The sequence below is a fragment of the Ictalurus furcatus genome, chromosome 11 (genome assembly GCF_023375685.1).
Source record: "Ictalurus furcatus strain D&B chromosome 11, Billie_1.0, whole genome shotgun sequence".
Taxonomy (NCBI): Eukaryota; Metazoa; Chordata; class Actinopteri; order Siluriformes; family Ictaluridae; genus Ictalurus; species Ictalurus furcatus.
In genome coordinates, this window is record NC_071265.1 from 10,206,104 (window position 1) to 10,227,105 (window position 21,002).

Sequence of the window (21,002 nt, forward strand, 5' to 3'; positions counted from 1 at the left end):
GCTACATAAAAAATGTAAAAAAAAAAATGTAAAAATCAAACATCAGCGGGAATCTGCTCATATCCCTTAACTTTACTTACTGCAACAGTGGAGTGTATCAGTGTTAAAAGTTTCGCAACGCTGAACACAGCAATCAAAAATAAGTTACAGGCAATTACAACTCACGCAGGTTTACTGATTCTGTAATGGAAGGGTGCAAACAGCACTCGGTACAAAATGAATGTATGTGTGTTGAACCGAAAATATATTCAAGGTGAATTACTGATTTTCCACAAATAAGGCTAGTTCAGCTAGTGTGTCGTGTAACCTGTTGGCTGGACTGGACTACACCAATATTGCTGATTATTCCAAACAGGTCAAGCAAAAGACTAGAAGCTTGGGCTGGCTCGGATTTTACATCGTTAAATGATGAACTGGGCTTAAAATGAAAAGTTTCCTCATCTGTTACGCTTCCAAACCCTGGGCAAGAAATGCTAGTACTCCTTTACAAAGCAGCATGTCTAAGCTAAATCAGTGCCGCCCCAAGATGAATGAGATTCGCCTGAAGACCCACTGACAGTGAGAAAATGCAAAAGATGCAGTAAAAATGTATACAGCTAGAACAGCTGTGTCAGGAACAATAATCATCATTGGAGGATTTCAGGAACCCTGAAATTAGACTTCACTCACTTTCTCAGGAATGGGCAAATCAGTAGCCCAGAACAAGCAGATTTCATGGCTGGGTTATTCGTTTTATTCAAAGTTGCCCGACAGTCACGTAGGCTTAACAAGCAGAAAAAAAAATCCTGATTAACTTTCCCAAAACAAAAAAGTTTTTGGTATTTAGGTTTAAAATTTAACATGGATGATACGCGGTCTTTTTAGAAACAGGAAAACGCAAACAAAAGCCAAGCAAAATAAAGTCCAGAACTAAACGGTCATACAAGCCATTTGCTGCTCTTAGTCTGTATTAATGCACTTAGCTAGCTAACTAGCTCTCCTTTATTACATTATGTTAGCCAGGTCAGTTTTCCAGAAATCAAAAAAATGGATTTGGAATCACACTGGAGCTTCCATTTACCCAGTGGGCGAGTGAATGAATTTATAAATCGTCCAACACCATTGCTTTTTTCTGGAGATCAGAAACACTGAGCAGCAGCAGGAAAATTAACTTTTACAGACACTCAGCTGGAGGACTGTAACTTTGGCTCACACACTCACACTCTGTTGTCTGATATGCACTAATAAACCACAAACCATAAGACAGGACAACAACGAACAACCTGCCTTTAGCCCGGTACTACAGTAGAAGAAATCAAAATGAAATAGATATGTGGTTTAATATGTACGCTCACTGGCCACTTTAATAGAAACACCTGTATACCTGAATATTTGCGCAATTATCCACTAATCTGCCAGTTGCATTGCATAAAAACATGCAGATGCTGGTCAAGAGCTTCAGTTAATGTTCACATCAAACATCAGAATGGGGGAAAAATGTGATCTCAGTGACTTTGACCGTGGCATGGCTTCTGGTGCTTTCCTAAGATTTTCACACACACAACAGTCTCTAGACTTGACACAGTATGGTCTAAAAAAAAAACAAAAGTCAGAAGAGAATGGTCAAACTGGTCCAAGCTGGTAATGGTAAAATAAATAAGCGCTCTTTACAACCGCGAAAAAGGTTAGACGTGACGTATTGTGCGTTCTGAGATTGACTAATTACACAAATGAGCAGTTCTACAGGTGTTCCTATAAAAATGGCCAGTGAGTGTACATGCACCCACTCAGAAACCTTACCTATATTTCCTATACATAATTTCCATGTCCTCATATTGTGTGAAGACGAAACATGATATCCTTTATGATGAGCTCATGCTGAAAGGTTAACGCTTGCTGAAGGTCATTAGAGCAGAATGGCTGTATCCTATTTAATAATGAGGAAGCCCCACCTCAGTTCATACGGTCTGAATATAAAGAAAGCTACAGCAGTTCCATAAAGCAATACTGTAGATAGCAAATAGGAAAACTGTCACATACACAAAGATTGTCCTGATAGGGCAGAAGGAGTAATTATATTATAAGCATGATCATGACTTCCACCATTCTTCAGCATTAGATAATTATCTTATTCATATATTTCACCACTATCTGACAAACTGTGGTGACATATATATTTACATATTCATTTATTTATTCAGAGCTTTACTGTGTTTAGATTGAGCAAGAGACACTCCATTACTACTAGTCTTATATCGTTATTATTCAGATATTATGAATTGGAATGAATGCTGAATTGAATGAAATCACATGAAATAAACAGTTTTGGATGTATAATAATAAATAAATGTGGTTTCAATGTTGAGGAAAACAATTATGATCATCATTTTAGAAACGATCGTATCCCTAATGGCGGGATCTGGTCTCTGTTAGTCGAGATGCTGGCATCTTATCGCAAATCAATTTATTTAATTCATAATGCTGCCGAGAAATCACTTAATGTTGAGATCTGCACTCATATATGCCAAGATCTTAAGGTGATTTATCAATTCTAACTGTTTTTAGTTAACACTGTGCCTAAAATTTCACTTTTTATAGCTTTTTATTGCAGTGTATATAATAACATTTAGTAGAGTTTGATCACTTTTTTAACTATTTTGATATTTCATAAAGCCACGGTTTTATTGTTAACAGATCATATGAAGCATCTTAAGCAAACTCTCATGAGTCAGAATACCTTGGAATTCTGTGCCCTTTAATTTTTTTTAATTACTTTAATCCACAGAAATTTAAGGCAAACAGCAGTCCGCTGTAGCCATGCTCCTCAAGAGCAATTGATGTATATTAATGCCTGCAGATTTGCATAAAGACAGGCAGGATGAAGTCTGGAATATCAGACAGAGATGATAAAAAGCAAGACAACCATCTCCACATCCAATTTGTGCAAAGAACTAATTCAGACACAGGCTGGGATCCCCAGAGGACTAGGCAGTTATGTAACTACAGTAACTTGCCCTCATCTTTTGAACAAGCTAGGTAGACTACAACAAAGACGACACATATACTATTAAAAGTCCTACCATGTCATGACATTTCACACATGACTTCTGGCAAACATGGCTGTATGAGAGGACAAAAAAAAAAAAAAAACATCAACTGGATCTTTTCACCAAAACAAGTAGGACTTCTGTCCCAGAGCAATACTTGAAAGAAAGACAGAAATGAAACACACATATATGCATGCTTTACTCCAGGCATCAAGTGTTGCAGAGTGCCTCGAGCATAGCTGATGGAAAGAGAACAGTGCTACAGGCTGTCACATCTGTCAGAAATCATCTGAAGCTTTGCATTTTGCCATAAGGATGTTCGAGACATGGAGGCAGAGGTTTAGTGCTGGGAGTTTACTCCTCTACTAAAATATTTAACACTACTAAGAATAATCTGAACGTGCTCATTTCAAAGCCTTGAAAGATTTATTCTATCACCTCAGTGATCCTGAGTATGACAGAATAATTACCAAGTCTAACTTCAGAAAGGAAAGGAATTAACCCAGCCTGCTTTATGACAGATTTATTAACAGAGTTGACTCAGTTTCAGGGGGAAAAAAATAAATAATAAAAAAAAAGAGAGAGACACTGCTTTTTCCTCCCTACCTTGCATCCGAACATGAGCGAGATGGTACTGTTGGTGCATGCTACTTTGCAGTGGCACAACATTGGCGAAACGCAATCCAAGTTCTTGATGCTGGGAGACATGCTCTCCGTGCCCAGGCTACTTCGATCGGTCAGCGATCGAACAGGTCCCTGGCGTGTGCTTCCTCACACGCTGCCCGCTGACTGATCCTGGCACGCACCCTCATCTCTCGGCTCAGTGCGTGCCTGCCTCCGTGCGCTCAGTGGACTCGCAGAGAGAGTGGCTGAGCGGGGAGCTCCGGAGCAGCCATGCTGCCTGTGGAGAGCCCTGCGCTGGGAGGGCTGATGATGGAAACAGGAGGGGAGAAGGAGGATTAGAGGCGAGGTGAGGCTGAGTGGGATGATCCGCTTCAGTGCTGAATGCAAAGATCAGCCTCTGCCATGCTTTACTCTTAGCTGAGAGATGGAGGGATTGCACCCCTCCTGCCACTGACTGCCCAAACAAGACACAGGCAGAAAAAATATAGAGGCAGAGAAAAAGAGAGAGATGAAAGAGGAGGGGCAAGCTGATGCATCGTGGGGCTTAACAGTGAGAATTCAAACAGATTCTGAAGTCTTTGATTGGACAGCCCAAGAGGAAAACTGGAGTATTCCTGGTTGACCCGCTGGGTATGACTATTTACCTGCTTTAAATTTCAAGGATAGTAAACAAAAGAGGACATTATAAATATTAGTCGAGTGCTTAAAAAGTTTGGCTGTGACCTCCGGCATAAGCTAATAAATCCACCCGACTGCTGATGTGAGGAAAGAAGACAGAGAATTTAAACCTCTGGGGAATCGGTGCAAAAGGTGACGGCATTAATTTATAATTTATAGGAGCGATAGTGTGCCTTCAGCGTTCTGCAGAGTCAGGAGACTCGGGGACTGTAAGCTCTGTAGCACAATGTACAGAGGTGAAGTGAACAGAATGAGCTTTAACAGAAAAATCTGCTGATGGAGCAAGTTTCACTGAAAAAAAAAAATCTCATCCTCAACATTCAGTTATGTTTGTGTACAGGCAGCACAGATGAAGAAATTCTTTTAATGACCTTTTAATGAGCCCTATAAATGCAGATGTTTTATAGTCCTGGTATACAGTTGGGTTTGAGGTCAAAAGATGTATATGAGATGACAGAATTTCAGCTTTCATTTACTAATATGTAAATCGATCATGTTTTGAACAACTTAGACATGACACCTTTGGTGGCAGACGACCCAGTTTTTAGGTGAGCAAAAGTATTGGAATAGATAGTCTTAAAGTAAATAACACTTAATATTTGGTTGCGTATCCCTTTCTTGCAATACATGGATCAAGCCGCTGACCCACTGACATCACCAAACTGTTGCATTCTTCTTGCATTTCCAGGCTTGTACTGCACTGCTTGCACAGCGTCTTACAGTTGTTGATTGTTTTTTATTTTATTTTATCTCTTTTTTTGGGGGAGGGGGTGTGGCCAAGCCATGACTGATGTGGGTAATGCTGATAATCAAACTGATAACTTATTTAGCACTGTACTTCTGAAATAGTCTGCAGTAATATTTTTCCACTTGACAGCGTGTGAAAAATTTCTTACCCGCCTGCTACCTGGGTTTTTTTGATTGTTGTGGCCGAAATTGCAATTGCACAAAATTGTTTTTCGTAGTGAGGTCTGTTGGTAAATGATCCCTTTTAGCTGTACTCATGTTCGATGCATGTGAATGTGAAGAGGGCTTTGACTGTACGTCTGCTGTGATGATGTCACATGATACGTCTTGTCCCAAATAATCTTGAAATTTTCAAGCTCCTCTGAATAGTGCAGAGTTTGCTTGATTTTACGTTGATAAGGAGACTTTATTGAGCACATATACATATGCACAGTGAAATTCTTTACTTCGCATACCCCAGCAAGTCAGGAAGCTGGGGTATGACCGCAGGGTCAGCCATGATACAGCGCCCCTGGAGCAGAGAGGGTTAAGGGTCCAACAGTGGCAGCTTGACAGTGCTGAGGCTTGAACCTCCGACTTTCCAATCAGTAACCCAGAGCCTTAACCACCAAGCCACCACTGCCCCAATGCTGAAGGGACAATCCTGAAGGGACTGTTTATAAAGTTCTATCTGGGTTAAGAAGAATGAGAGATAGAACCATATAATACAAAGTTCATGAAATGTGTCAGAATGAATGGAACATTTACATTTTTTCCACTCCTCAGGCTCAAGCGTAGCAAAGTAACGATCATGCTGACTTAGTAGTGGGCCTCAAGTGAGAATTAATAATCACAGGATTATTTTGAAAAGCAGGAAGTCACTTCATGTAAACTAACAGCGCTGCCCCTTAGGAGTACCCACAAGCCTTTGGGCAAGCGGTTCATGCTAAATAATGACTTAGGCCACTCATTGAGATCCTGGCCATGATCTCCAGGCAGTATCAGTGAGCTGCTATTGTAGAAATATTGCAGAAAGTCTGACTTTACATACAGGCATTTTCTTCTGCTTTCTGCAAGTCAGTTAAAATTCTTATGACTGAGTAATAAGAAATACTTTCCATCTGTCCCCATGATGTTACCAACACACCTGAGAAATAATCTGTTAAAAACAGAAATGAAACGCATGAGAATGAATAGCCAAACCGCAGTACTTCTCAGGATATAGTTCAAAATACTACAGTGTAACTGAAAGTCACATACAGTTGATGAAACATGGCCCACATACCCGGTGTACTAATTTTGTAAAAGTTTGTGCAGGAACATGTTGTACTTTATGAAACATCCATAACCCTTGCAGCTGTTCACTTCTGCAATATTGTTTTTGTGCAGCCTTTCTACAGTGAACAATGAATTCTCCTGTGCGAGTGTGTGTGTGTGTGTGTGTGTGTGTGTGTGTGTGTGCGCTGATGCTAATCATTCTGAGGAACAGCTGAAGGAGCATGCAGTGACTTTATCTAGATCATAAAGTGCTGAATTCTCATGATGGCATTAGAAATTCAGAGATTCAGCGACACGCGAGACAAAAAGGAACAGCACATGAACTGAAACCCTCTCTTGTGGGACTGATATTTCCATTCATTGTTTTGTTTTGTTTTTTGCTCTTGGTTCACTTCTGCAATTCTATAACTGGGTCTTTTCTGATATCATGAGATGACTTTTTTAAATCTACATTTATAAGAAGCAACTAATAAAGAGAAAACAGTAAGAACATTTCTTAAGGTCATGCATTGTATATTTTGAGCTTTCAGGCATTAAAACATACAGTGACAGACTCCATTTGTAATGGACAACAAAACCTTTGATTACTGATATTGGGTCAATTTATCCCTGCACGGATTATGCCAACATATAAACATTCCGAGTTTAAAACAAACCGTGCCATCATTACACTAAAAAATATTCAATTCAGAGTAATATCAATTTCATTCATTCAGTGCGGTGAACTCAAAGGAACACTGGGCACGAGCCAGGGATACACACACACACACACACTCATCCACAACTAGGACAGCTTTACAGATACCAATCCACCACATATCATTTTCAGAGGTGAGACGAATCTGGAGAACCCAGAGAACACCCATGCAGACATGGGAAGAACGTATGAAACACCAGATTAACCCAAGCTCAGAATCAAACTCCAGTGGATAGCACACATCTACAAACATGCTTATAAATAAAAAAAAGACCCATATAACGTCAATAACTACAATATAATCCAAACATCTACAATATAGAGAATTGCAACAAAAACCCATAAAGAATTTATAAACCCGAGTATTTTCTGAGTGAGGTTCAGAATGCTAACTAGTTATTTTAATATTTCATATGAACCGACCCATGGGAATTCTTACAGACTTGCAACCACGTGACTGTGCTGATTTACTACGGCCTTGAGACTGAGCACCTTCCACAAGATAAACAGCACTGCAGTCGAACATATCAGGCTCGCGTGGCTGAAGAACGTCAAATGTTCAATCCGATTTTTATTATTTTCCAAGGAAATTATGCATATTCACACACAGTATGGAATATGGGCATACTTTCATTTTGTTAACACCTTCAAACTAAAGTCTAACAAAGATATAGTTGCTTTGATGAAGTGAAGTGCTCAAAGTGGGCAGGTTTTTCACACTTCATCGGCAAAAAGCCCAACGAATTCAGTGTGCCAGTTTTAGGTAGGGCTGGGTGATATATCGATATAATATCTATATCGTGATAAATGATAACACAACACACTTTTCTGAGATACAGTTGGTATGGTGATGCATTTTTAAAAATGTTTTTAATAATTTAAACAAAAACGTTTAACAAACTAAAGTTTACTGAACGAATGCAGTTGATTTGACGAAATTTTAAAAAAAAAAAGATGATCTTTGTCTTTGCAGGCATTAAAGAAAAGAACCATCAAAGACTGTTTAACGTTTGTTTTGGGGATAGTTTCTTAGCTAAATTATATGTCGCGATGCTCGTTGTATATCGTAAAAATGCCCTCAAATATCGTGATATGACATTTTCGTCATATCACCCAGCCCTAGCTTTAGGTGTAACTCTATTAATCGGAGTAATAGATATTTTTGATGCACAGTCTAAATGACAAGCTGCATAATGGTTCCGAAATATATTAGGCACTTACGTTTGCTGGAAGCTCATGTACCAACCGCTCTCACGTCCTAACTGTAAAGTTCAGCTAAATACTGTCCTTGTAAAAAAAAAAGCACAATAATGTGATCTTATACAGTGATGCCAGCAACATCGTCATTACAGTAGTATTAGCTACTGTGAAAACCGTAGTATTGTTGTACTTCTGCTGTAATCAAAGTCTGTCTGATGATTTTCCCAGGAGTGCTTGTTAACAAGTGCTTGTTGGTGCAGGTGGTCATGTGACATTATGGTGTGGTGCAGTGGCTGCTGGGAACTGTAGTCCAGAGTTCCTTCTCTGATTTTACATGACACCTACTCACAATACACTCATACTGAACATCCTTTCATTAAATTGAATACTGTGTGTGTTTACTCTTCTTCAACTGTACATTGTAATGATTAAATAAATATAATCCCAGTTTCCGGTGTCATCTTCCTCTTTGAGTCTGGTTCCTCTCGAGGTTTCTTGCTCATGTGGCCTCAGGGAGTTTTTCTTTGCCAATGTTGCCTCTGCTTTATTCATTAACTGTACATATAGCTTTCTGTAAGGCTGAATTGCAAAAAAAATGTCTATTGTTAAAAGAAGCACTTAAATAAAATTGAAGTAAATTAATTTGAACAGTATTGTACCGTTCTGAGTTATTTGGCACAACCCCTACCACATGCAACCACATGTAACCCAGAATATTAATGGTCACCACCTCTACTGTTCTGCTTTGGTCAGGATGGCTGAAGGCTGGACAACACAAGCCACTAACATATAAGTGACTATGTTTACATGCACATCAAATACCGTTTAAAGTTTACATGTGTAAAGGTGTCTGAATATCCCTGTATACATGGTTGTTGTAAGTATGACGATCTATACATGCGCTTTGCCTTTCCTGCTGTTCAAGGAGATTCAAGATGCTGTCGTTGGTTACAGAGTATGCTCAGTTAGTAGTTTTATTACTACTTTTTCACACTAATTTAATTAGGACTTTAACGCTTCTCACCATGAAAAATGCTCGACAACACCGCTTCAAAATGGAAAGGGTCGGGTAAGCAAAGCAGCTTTAAGCTAAGCATCTGTTAGCACCCACAATTCCTTGCGGAGTGAGCAATCTCCTTTCAGTGGATTTTACTGAATAAGGTGTTTACATGCAACAAATTTCTAAATTAAAACAGGCATATTCCAGCGGTAGGAATCAGAATATTGTCTTAATCTGAATCGGTCAATCGTATCGCGGGGTTTACATGACTCGATATTAATTATAATATAGCAAAATTCTGATTAATATCGGAATATCGACGTGCATGTAAACATAATCAGTGACTAGCAGGAAGCAGGAGTTAGGATGGGGTTTTGCTATTTACAAGCAGATGTATATGTATATTTACTTACTCAGTTATATACAAGTATTCAAGTATACTTAAGACAGAGAGACAGAAAGGGAGAGAGGGAGAAGGAGGGGGAAATAAGGGGCGGTACTTTTCCGTGGCTTACTTCAATAATATACGTACCAGACACACAGAGACCAATGCAAAATATACTAAAGAGGCACAGAACCTTCAAGAAGAAAAAAAAAATTCACCATGTAACACTGGAAACCATTTGTAACAATCCACTGGTCTGGTTATTAACCTCAAGGGTAGACCATCTGCTAGCGGAGAGCAAAAAAAGGCTTCACAACAGCATGAAGCTCTATGGGGAGGATTTAGCATTAGAAAGAAATCTGAAAACAATTTGCAAGGGCAGAACGTCCCAACTGCTCTGCTGCGTGCTATGCCTTTTTAGGGCCTGGAAAACCTAGTTTCTGTGAATTTAGCCTAAATAACATGCAAAGCCTGTGCTGCACAGATTAAAGCCGTTCTGTATACTTCGAAACAAATATAATCTGCTATACAGTCTACTAAAAATACATTGCAGTGTCATTGGATCATGGTTGAGTGAACGTGTTTAGCTTCCACCAGATTAGCATTTGACTGCGTGTCTGGAGGGTGTCGGAGCCCTTTCAGGCGCTCATTAAGATTGACAGCTCATCCTGCTGCTTAGGGCCTTTTAATCACAGTTAGGCCTGTTCACACTCAGATGATGAAACTCATTCATATACATCCTCTATAGCAGTGATTTTGCACTAAAATCTCATATAAAAAAAAAAAACAGTATTTAATAACTTTCTGTAAGAATCATTCAAGTCAATAAAGCTACCTGTGTTAAGGGTTCTAAGTCACGTATAACATTATTTGTCCCGTTTTCTGAAGAGTTGACTGCATACTTTCTTCTAGAGATGTGCATCAGGACTGCGATCCCATGGGACCCAATAAAAGAAAAAAAAAAAGTCATTGGAGGAGGTGATTTTTGATTTTTGATGCAGACGGAGCGAGTGGTCAGGAATAAAGCTAGCAGGAGTATACTTCATACTCACGCGGCTTTTAAGCAGCGATAAGCGTTTACAGTGTTTCTTTGTTCATTATTAGTAACTACTATATCCTGGTTAGTGTCACTGTTGTGTAAATGACTAATTTGTTGATTTTTTGTAAAAACGGAAGCAACCATGTTTAGTATCAACTGCAGGAGCGAGCAGAGACAGGATTCCAGGCAGATAAAAAAAAATATTTAAAAAAAAAAATTCCACTCTAATCAATATGTGGTCACCTGTGAAGCCACACTGTAGTGGTGTATGCCTATTTTAGCTGATTACCCTCGTTGGTTATTGTGTCAACAGCATTTTTAACAGTTCCGTGCGTTCCAATACGTCGTAATGTAGTCCTGTGGGCTACGAGTTGTAAAAGGTTGGGAACATCCGGTCCAGAACTATAAAATATTGACAAAAGTTATGACAACGATGTCCCTTGCAATATTCCGAAACAGTGCACCTGTAAGGGGTCACCATTAAAGACTCAAAAACTTGCGTTCATTTCAACATGTTTTTAAGTTTTCTAGGCAGTGGTGGCTCGACGGTTAAGGCTCTGGGTTACTGACCAGAAGGTCAGGGTTCCAAGCCCCAGCACTGCCTCTGTTGAGCAAGGCCCTCAACCCTCTCTGCTCCAGGAGTGCAAGAATTTCACTGTACAGTAATGTATTTGTGACAAGTAAAGGCTTCTTCTATAATAATAAAAAAATTTTTTAAAAAACTTCAATTACTAATAAACTAGGAATCTGGAACTTCTGGGATTGGGCAGAATGCTCACTGAGCAGAATAAAACTCTGGTTTGTTAAAACATTCATTTGCATAATTATCGCTTCTGCAAAGTTCTGCTGATTAAAACCAATATAAATGTACTCTGCTCATATATTATTGTCTTATTTAGAGATATGCAGACATGAACACTAACCAAAGGATTTTTTTTCATATATGGTAGCAACTATTCAAGTGATAGCCTAGAAAAGGCCCTTGTATTAGGGTTGGAATGGTATAAAAAAAAATACCATTACATTACCAAAATTACCATTACCATACCATTACCAATACTATGATAATTATACAACATTATGTCACACACAGTATTGCAGTGACTGTTAAACTGTTTGGTTTTTTGAAGCTGCTAGAATTTTTTTTTTTTTAATCTCATGTAATCGACTCGCTCTTAGCTTTCAGTAGTTTTCTCAAACCAATATAGAAATAACAACGGCTCTGTGTAAAAAATAAATAAATAAATAAATAATTTATAAATAAATAAATAACCCATTTCCTAATCTCTGTTTTGATTTATAAACACCCTTTTTACACTTTAATACATGCTTAAACATGAAGATTCACAGAGATTGTTTTCAAAGCTTTTCTCTGCCTATGGGAACAATCCCACAGAAGAATATTGTGTGTGTGTGTGTGTGTGTCTGTGTGTGTGTCTGTGTGTTTAATGTCATACACCACTCTCACCACACGTCTGGCTCTGACTTGCCTTTCTGACTTGATTGTCTCTCAGCAATCATGGTTGTTGCATCTTGACACAGCCACACTGTTGTTCTCTGGGACAGGTCACTGTGACAGCTCTGTGATTCGAGCTAAACATGGGACACTCAATTTACCCACAATGCACTGAGAACATCCTGGAGGTGCTTTTGATGAGAAAGGAGAGGAACTCCCCTCAGTGGTCAAAATGTGAAACACACTAAAACACATCTCACACATAAATACAAGCTGCTTGATTGAGTTGATGTGATATATTCCACATGTACCAATACCTGTCACGCTGTAGACTTCTTTCATACCTAAAGTTGGGGAGTGAAGTTTGACGTTTCTGATAGATTTGTGTACGAAATGTCCCACCGATTCTGACCCGGCACCTCAGCGCTGGCTATGAATTACTATCACAGGATTGTCAGGGCATCTTACAGCAGCTCAGGAACATTATATTATACAGTATTGAAACAGAAAACTGTTTATCGATATGTAAATATGTAAAGTTTCAACAAAAGATGGTATAAAATGATTTTTTTGTATTTGATTGATGAAATATTTGATTGACAACGCTATGTCAACGTTATGTCGTTAACTATGGAGAGTGGCCGAGACAGAATAATTATAAACAAATAAAAGAAAAAAAGAATCACATAAACCAAGCACTGTTAATCAGTGATCTGTATATTCTGTCCATTCAGTTTTTGTCATCCTTATCAGTAGGTGATAAGATCAAGAAGCCCAATTTATAATATGCATTAAATTCATCCTTTATAGATGAGACTGCAGCACGTTCTTAGTAGATATTATGCTATTACACAAAAATATTTATCTTAAAAATGAAAACAAAAAATTTAATTTGATCTAAAGTTTGTGGTAGCTGATGTTTCACTATAAAGGATAAATTTTTTTTTACCAGTAATGTGGTCATCTGTTTGTGTGTGTGTGTGTGTGTGTGTGTGTGTGTGTGTGTGGTTGTGTGTGTGTGTGTGTGTGTGTGTGGTTGTGTGTGTGTGTGGTTGTGTGTGTGTGTGGTTGTGTGTGTGTGTGTGTGTGTGTGTGTGTGTGTGTGTGTGTGTGTGTGTAACAACCTGTGCTATTTGCTTCGTTTGGTTGCATTTGGTTATCTATAGTATGTGCACCACCTAGTGGTAAAACTGCAAATACACCCATTCTAACTGGTGTTTCAACAGCAATACCATAAAACATCAAGTACAGTGCTGAAAAAATATTAATCAGCATAATATATCATACATGTTGCAAGTATTCTGTCAAAAATTACTGGGGTGTATTTTCTTAAAAGGACTCTGGAATTAGACTACCTACAGAGTGCACCTATAGCATTACCCTGGTTTCCTCGACAATAAACCAGTAGGATTTTTCTATTGGCTTTTGGATTACTGCAGAAAATAAGCTCTATGACCAACAAAAGTTTATGATTCTTACACTTTTGTTCATCAAGATAATCTTCACTGTTATGAAATTTGAAGCCTAAATTCAATCTCCAGAAGTATTAAGATAAAGTTAAACTATAATCGAATTACACCACGGTCGCATGACTTCAGCATCCCCACCACTACACTTTATATCACTACAGTAAAAAAAAAAAAAAAAAACACTACTACAATTGGAAAATACTATAAATTGATAAATCTACAAGTTGGAAAGCTTGAGTTGGAATAGTTTGCAAGAGCGGGAGTATAAACACAACGAGGCTATAGTAGAGGAGTTTTGTTTAATGTCCCCGACAACCACCGTAGTCCCATTTAGCCACTTGTTATCAGCAGCCTTTTTCAAGACATGTAAAAGCTTAACAAATCCCGTGAAAATAAATATATGGAGCTTGTGTTAACTACAGACCTTATTTCAGGCATTTAACCAAAAACCCATTAAAAAAAAATTTTAAAAACCTGACTTCAGGACGATGGAACAGGAAGTGGAAAACTGCGAACTCGTTTCCGGGTTTTAGGACTCATTTTTTCAGCACTCTATTCTCAATTTGGATTACACTAAGGTGTACTTGAAACCTGCATATAAACAAGAGGACAAAACTGAAAATATTTATAGAATAGGCATCCTAGATGACATAATAGATGTCAGTGTGGTTTATCCAAGTGTATCTAAATAATATGGTTTGTACATGTAAGGACATTAGGCAAATAAAGAACTCAAGATAACAGGCTTTCAACTTGAGGAAATTAAAGGACTGAAATAAAAAATTAGGACAAATATAAAAGAAAAAAAGAAAAGCATCCAGGCAGAGGCTGGTGAATCTACATTTTGAAAAGGATGAATTTCTCAGGTGCAAGAGATTATTGAGAACAAGGACAAAGATTGTGCACTGAGCAGTTAAGGAGATGGTCCAGTCTGTGTTATGTGATGAATATCAGCAATTGCTGTCAAAAGAACCTCGTTTTAATTCAGGGGTGTCCAATCTCTTATCTGTAAAGGACCAAGGTGGGTACAGCTTTTCATTCCAACCAAGCAGAAGCCACACCTGAGAGTCTATTAAAAGCCAAAATCAACTAATCAAAAAGGTGGGATCGGGTGTGGCTTTTGCTTGATTTATAGATTTAAACTCACCTTTAATGCTCATTCAGTAGAGAAATTGTGAAGGGTAGTGTCACTGAGATTAGGCCTTTGGGTGATGAGTAGTTGGATTAAGAGGTCAATTAGTCATAGGTCATCTAGATGAAGACATTAATGATTTATTTGGAAAGACACCTGTGTTCTCTCTGCTCTTTGGCACTTTGTTCCAGTTTTCTTCTCAGTACAGTAGATGGCAGCATTAAATCTCATTAAACAGTCATTTGAACCTGCTTTAAAAATGATCACAAACTCAAATGAAAGGAGAAATTTGATGATTTTGTGATGTAATGTATGAAATGTGGATGGAGAGTGATGTAAAGTAGAGGTCGATTGATAACCAAGTTGGGCGGTACCTGCCGATAACCGATAAATCAACCAGTAGTTTTTAACGTTGATACTGAATGAAAATACCACTCAAAGTAAAATATTGCTGAACTTCATTACGAAAAAAAAAACAGTACTGACTATACTATCAAAATGTATTGTATTTTTAATGACATAAATATGTAGATATTAATTACATAAATATAATAAATATAAATTATATATATATATATATATATATATATATAAAATATTAAGTAAATAAAAGTTATACATCCAAACTGAACCAAATATAATAACGCTACAAATAACAAATAAAAATAGGGACATCCAAAATACCAAAAAACACTTCAAATAACAAAATGTGTCCGTTTTTATATAGATAGTTTTTATTCTAGAGGCCGCTCTCATACTGTCTAATACTGTCCCTAACCCTAACCCTAACCTTTTCAGCCGCTCCCGCAATGGACAAAACCGAGGGGAAAACGATCAGAGTGGATTTATTTTTCCGATAACTGATAGTTCCAGAAATCTGTAATCGGTGCCGATTAACCTGCAGAACTAATCAATCAGTCGACCGCTGATGTAAAGGCAGGTGTGGTGTATATTAATAAAAGCTAGTAATAAAAGGATAGCCCCTACATTCAAGCTCATTTTGTCTCACTATTTAAAAGTTTGCTTTCTGTCAGAAACTGGAGTATGGAAGTATATACACACATTAGTGCAGAGAACCAATCAGATTCTTGCCTTCAACATTTTGAAGGTCGTGGCCAGAAAAGTGGACCAAACATGTCAGAATGCACACTTCATACTCAAAACAAATCACTTTCCTCCCTCAGTAATAACTATATTCAGTCACTGTGCATGCTCCTGGCATAAAGAGGTGGCATGGATAGAAATAGTAATTAATAAAAGTACATTTTAGCACCTTTACCACTGCCAAAATCTCTGAACAATCACACAGAATCTTTAAAAAAAAAAAAAAGGCACACTTTCTACTGCCCACCGTCAATTTCTATTGTGCAGACTATTTCTCCTACTTTCATCCAAGTTTTCAAGTTTGTGATTCTTAACAGCACAATGGGAGTAGGCAGAGCCATGTTGTCCACCAAATATACAGCAATTAAAAGAAAGTAATTTCATTCAAATACACAGATAAGCCATAACATTAAAACCACCAGTTGTCCTTCCTTGGACCACTTTTGTTAAGTACTAACCACTGCATACCAGGAACACACCACAAGACCTTTTGGAGATGTTCTGAACCATGTGTCTAGCCATCACAATTTGGTCCTTGTCAAAGTCGCTCAGATCCTTACACTTGCCCATTTTTCCTGCTTCGAACACATCAACTTCAAGAACTGACTGCTCACTTGCTGCCTAATATATCCCACCCCACGCCTTGATATATATATCCCTGGTGCCACTGTAACGAGATAATCAAATGTTATTCACTTCACTTGTCAGAGGTTTTAATGTTAAGTCTGATGCATGCAAGTGTAAGTCAATATTTACAAGCCAAACTGTTTATTGTAATTGAAAATTTTCATGTAGTAAGTTGAGCCAAATAGTTTGGTGTGCAATTTGTTACAGGTGGTTAATGCACTAACCAAACTCACCCTTACAGCTCCTTAAAGTTTTACATTACATTTACATTTATGGTATTTGGAAGATGCCCTTATTCAAAGCAACTTACATTCATCTCATTTATACAACTGAGCAATTGAGGGTTAAGGGCCCTGCTCATGGGCTCAACAGTGGTAGCTTAGCAGTGCTGGGGCTTGAACTCCTGACTTTCTGATCAGTAACCCAGCACCTTTAACCACTGAGCCACCACTGCACCAGTTTTAAACATGTTTCTCCTAGCAGGTTTTCATTTTGCATAAAGAAATATTTAAAACTGTATCGCCTGTAGTGACATCTGCAATTAACCATGATGCACTTGAATATAAAATAAAAATTCACTCATATTTGTAGTAATTGTTCACAAAATAATAATAGGACCACCTCAGACAAGGAAGAGAAGTGCATTCACAGCAATGAATGTTTTGACTGCAATTAATTTATTACAGAGGTCAAGTTCTCAGTTTCTACACTCATCATTCACTGTAAAAAAAAAATGTTAAATAATAAATAAATACCTAAGACATTGGGTTACTCTTGGACTGTATATTGTTTTACTTGGATAAAAGTGTGTAGCAGTAGCAGACTGGCCAAATCCACTCTACACTAAATTAAAAGGAAGACAGCAGTACCTTTGTTTATTACTGCAAAAAATAGAATATGGGTGGACGACATGTTATTTCACGTTATAAGAATCTACGCAGAAAATAATCCAACTTTCCAGTATTGTTAAAAATATGCTAACACTTGGCAAATTGCAGACCCAGACTTACGCAAGGCTTGGACTAAATTGTAGGTTGCTTCAACATTCTGTACCAAACATGCTTCCCCCCCGCCCCGCCCCCTGTCCACACTGATTAGCACAAACCTTCTAATCACATAAATGTGCCCTAAGAGACATTGAGCCAGTGTTTCCACTGTTGAAGCAGAAAAAGAGTGACGTATATTGTGATAAGGCAGTATTACAGTCCCGGCTGTTAGAATTTTATTAGATTAAAGCCTGCTACTGATGACATCCACTTCCGTGCCCAAGACACACAACAACAACTGGGTCCACCTGATTCGGACTGCCTGCATTTCACAGACCATAAAATAGTTGACACGTACGTAAATAGCATTTATATATACATATATATAGTTTGGCACAGCGCATCAGAGTATGTCTCTCGGCTCCTCCAGAGTCTGACTGCAGAACAAACTGGGATCTGATGGTAGTCAGCCTGCATCCGCTCTGAGCAAACACGGCACACATTTAGCTACTGCCAATTATGCAAAACCATGACAAAGAGAGCAGACTTCAAGTTTAAATCAGTCAGTGCAGCAACAGACCAAGTGTTGGTGTTGGACACTGCAGGTCTAAACGATAGGTCTGGCTGGAATTTTCATAGACTTTTTTCATTCGCTTACTTAACTGCAAACTCTTGCTGAAAAGAACTTTTAAATCCAAAAACATTTTTAAGGATTTATTTTATTGCTGCGACTAATGACTAGTTTCATAATCGATGAATCAGCTGATTGGTTTTATTAATCGATTAATCATGTGGAGAGAATTTTTTTTAAATATATATAATAAAATCAACAAACTGAGTGCTACAAATATAAACTTCAGACTGAAAGTTTACATTAACATAACTGTTATTATAATATAAATATATAGATTTTTTTTATGGATCCACAAAAAAGCACCGATAATCAAATTACAGTCCTAAATTAATAATAAAATCTCAGTTTCACTGCACCTTGTGGTTTCTGTACTCACTAACTTTAGGCATATTGTTTTACTTATGTTTACTTTGAATTTGACATTACAGATCTTACTTGCGCTCTCACTATTTATCACCGCGTCTAGACTGCGAGTGAGGAGTAACGTGGCCTCGTTACTAATAGATCACTCCTGTTATAATAAACAGCAAAATTTACACAGCAAGCATGCAAATACAGCAATATAATGACAAAAAACTTGATTTAAATTCAACATTTTAAGCAACTCATGCCAGTTTCCCCAGCCCCTTGCACACAGTGGAGTATTTTGAATATAAACATAAGTTTGTGCTCGTGCATCACTGTCGTGCTTCCGTGCCACACAAGTCTTCTTTAGTTAGTCTTCTTTACGGCATTTAATATAAAATGCCCCCCTGCCTTAGACGACTTGGAGGTCACACACATTTTTCCGCTGTAACTTGACGATTACTCCTCCGTCTGATGGTGACTGAGGTCATATTGGGCATAAAAGGTAATGCTGACATAAACAGTAAACTGAAATAAGTCATTGCCGGTGACTCTGGGAATTCTGCTAAAGCTAGCGGCGTCGCATTACATGCGTTTAATGTTCTTGTACTTCCGGTTAGTAAAAAAATGCTGGTTGTTCCATTTGAGATGATATTACCTTTCTAAAATCACACACACTAGACCATAGAGTACATAGTGCAAGAGTATAGTATGTCATTTGGGACACACCTTTGGTCTGTACTCTCCGATGCGTGTTTTCGGAACAGAAGCAACGTAATGAGTAAATCTCCTCCGTGCTGCACGCAGACCAACTAATCGATAATGAGATTCGTTGACAACCATTTTTATAATCGATTATTATTATTTTTATCAATTAGTTGTTGCAGCTCTAGTTTATTTTCCGTTCTCCAAAAGTCCATGTTACCCCAAAACAGGTTTGTCCACTTTTCAAAAATAGTCATAAAAAAATACAGAGGCTTCATTCAATGTTACAAATGATATCATATGATGACACTGGAAGACATATCTACAATACATTCACTTATTGTGAATATGTTATGTTACCATAAGCCAGTTAACTGGCTAAATATTACATTTGCAGACATTGGAAAAACTGTGCCCAAAATTTGGTGCTACACCCCCGTCTTAAGGACCCACTTTATTCTGGTCAGGGTTCAGAGCCTATTCCAGGAAGGCAGCAATACACCGCAGATGGGATGCCAGTCCATCACACACATTCACACATTCACACCTAGGGTCAATTTATCCTATCCAATCCACCTACTGGTATGCTGCTGGGAGGCGGAAGGAAACCAGACCGGCAGGAAAAAAGCCAAGTGCAAAATTCCACAAAGACAGCAACCCGAGCTCAGGATTGAACTGGAGACGCTGGGGATCTGAAGTAACGACGCTAAAAGAAACGCTGTGTGACGGTGTCACCCTACAGAATGCTATTCCAATAGCATGCTGAGTAAAAATAAATACATGGCTAAACTAAAATAAGGTTTTTAAGTACAACGCAAAAGAAAACCACAGGTCATAGCCAAACTGTTATTCAGTGTTGTTTTGTCACGGTGCAAGCACAATGTGCTACATTCAAGACATTATCAATAATCTCTTTCCTAAAGATTCAAGTGCTCACTCATTTTATTAGCCTATATGGTTGCACTTAACTACCCACCTCGTGATACCTTGTGGTTTGTACCAAATTAATCGACTGATTTTACCAGTTAAGCATAATGGTGCTTAAATGCACAAATAATTTAATGTATGTATTAATGTAATAATGTAATGTTTTATTGGTCCACCTTGGTAGCAGAATCTGGTAAAAGTGATATAACCAGTCCGTATAGGATTTCGTGGAGTTTTTTTTCCTGATTGTTGCCACCAAAAATGCTTGATTTTCAAAATTTGAGATTTGGAGGGGGTTTTTTTGGTGCTTTTTGAGTTCTTTCACAATGATGTTTGCTGGTAAATGAGACCTTTTAGCTGTACTCATGTTCGACACACGTGAATTGAAGAGGGCTTACATTATGCTTCTTGGCCCAAATCTGCAGAAAATCTACTGTAATTTTGAAAAATTGCAAGCTCCTCCTAATATTGCAGAGGTCGTTTTTGCGTTAATTTGTGCGATCACAAAATTGCTAAATCCTGGAGGGACTGTTTAACATTACTAATGAAATAAAACTAGTTCTTACTAATGGATATTAATCATTACAACAGTCCATCTTTAAGTTGGCTGACAAGCAGGATGACCATCCGCATGATCCACTGGTATGGAGGAAGCATCTGGATGGGAGTGTCCCCTTTAAAGGGTGGGAATGTTTTGGTCCTGACCTGGTTAAACACAAAGCACTGACACACAGAAAGCAGCTTTCCTCTGCTCCCCTACTAATAAAGAGATTGCTCTCTTTCTACACCCCAGTGCAGACTGTGAGAGGAGGTGACAGTTGCTTATGTGGAGCGTTGCTACCTGCTGAGAAACGAATAAGACAACAGGCATGACTTTGCCGATTGGCGGTCCAATGTGGCACACTTCCTTTAACACAGTGGTTGGTTTTTAGGTAACTTCATGCGAGCTCTTTTCCATCATGCT

The 21,002-nt window shown here is 38.2% G+C and overlaps 1 protein-coding gene across 18 annotated transcripts in view; it reads right to left on the minus strand.

The window, feature by feature from the left end:
• Nucleotides 1-21,002, minus strand: part of dlg1a (discs large MAGUK scaffold protein 1a) — a 154,139-nt gene that overhangs the window by 108,421 nt on the left and 24,716 nt on the right. Inside the window, exon 1 of one of the 18 annotated variants that reach the window (XM_053636769.1) lies at nt 3,633-4,494. The exons of 16 other annotated variants lie outside the window; for them this stretch is intronic. In XM_053636769.1, the coding sequence (XP_053492744.1) occupies nt 3,633-3,734 (102 nt within the window). In that variant the 5' untranslated portion in view covers nt 3,735-4,494. Of the gene's footprint in view, nt 1-3,632; nt 4,495-21,002 lie in introns of those variants that run through there. One more of the 18 variants, XM_053636772.1, reaches the window with a different exon arrangement.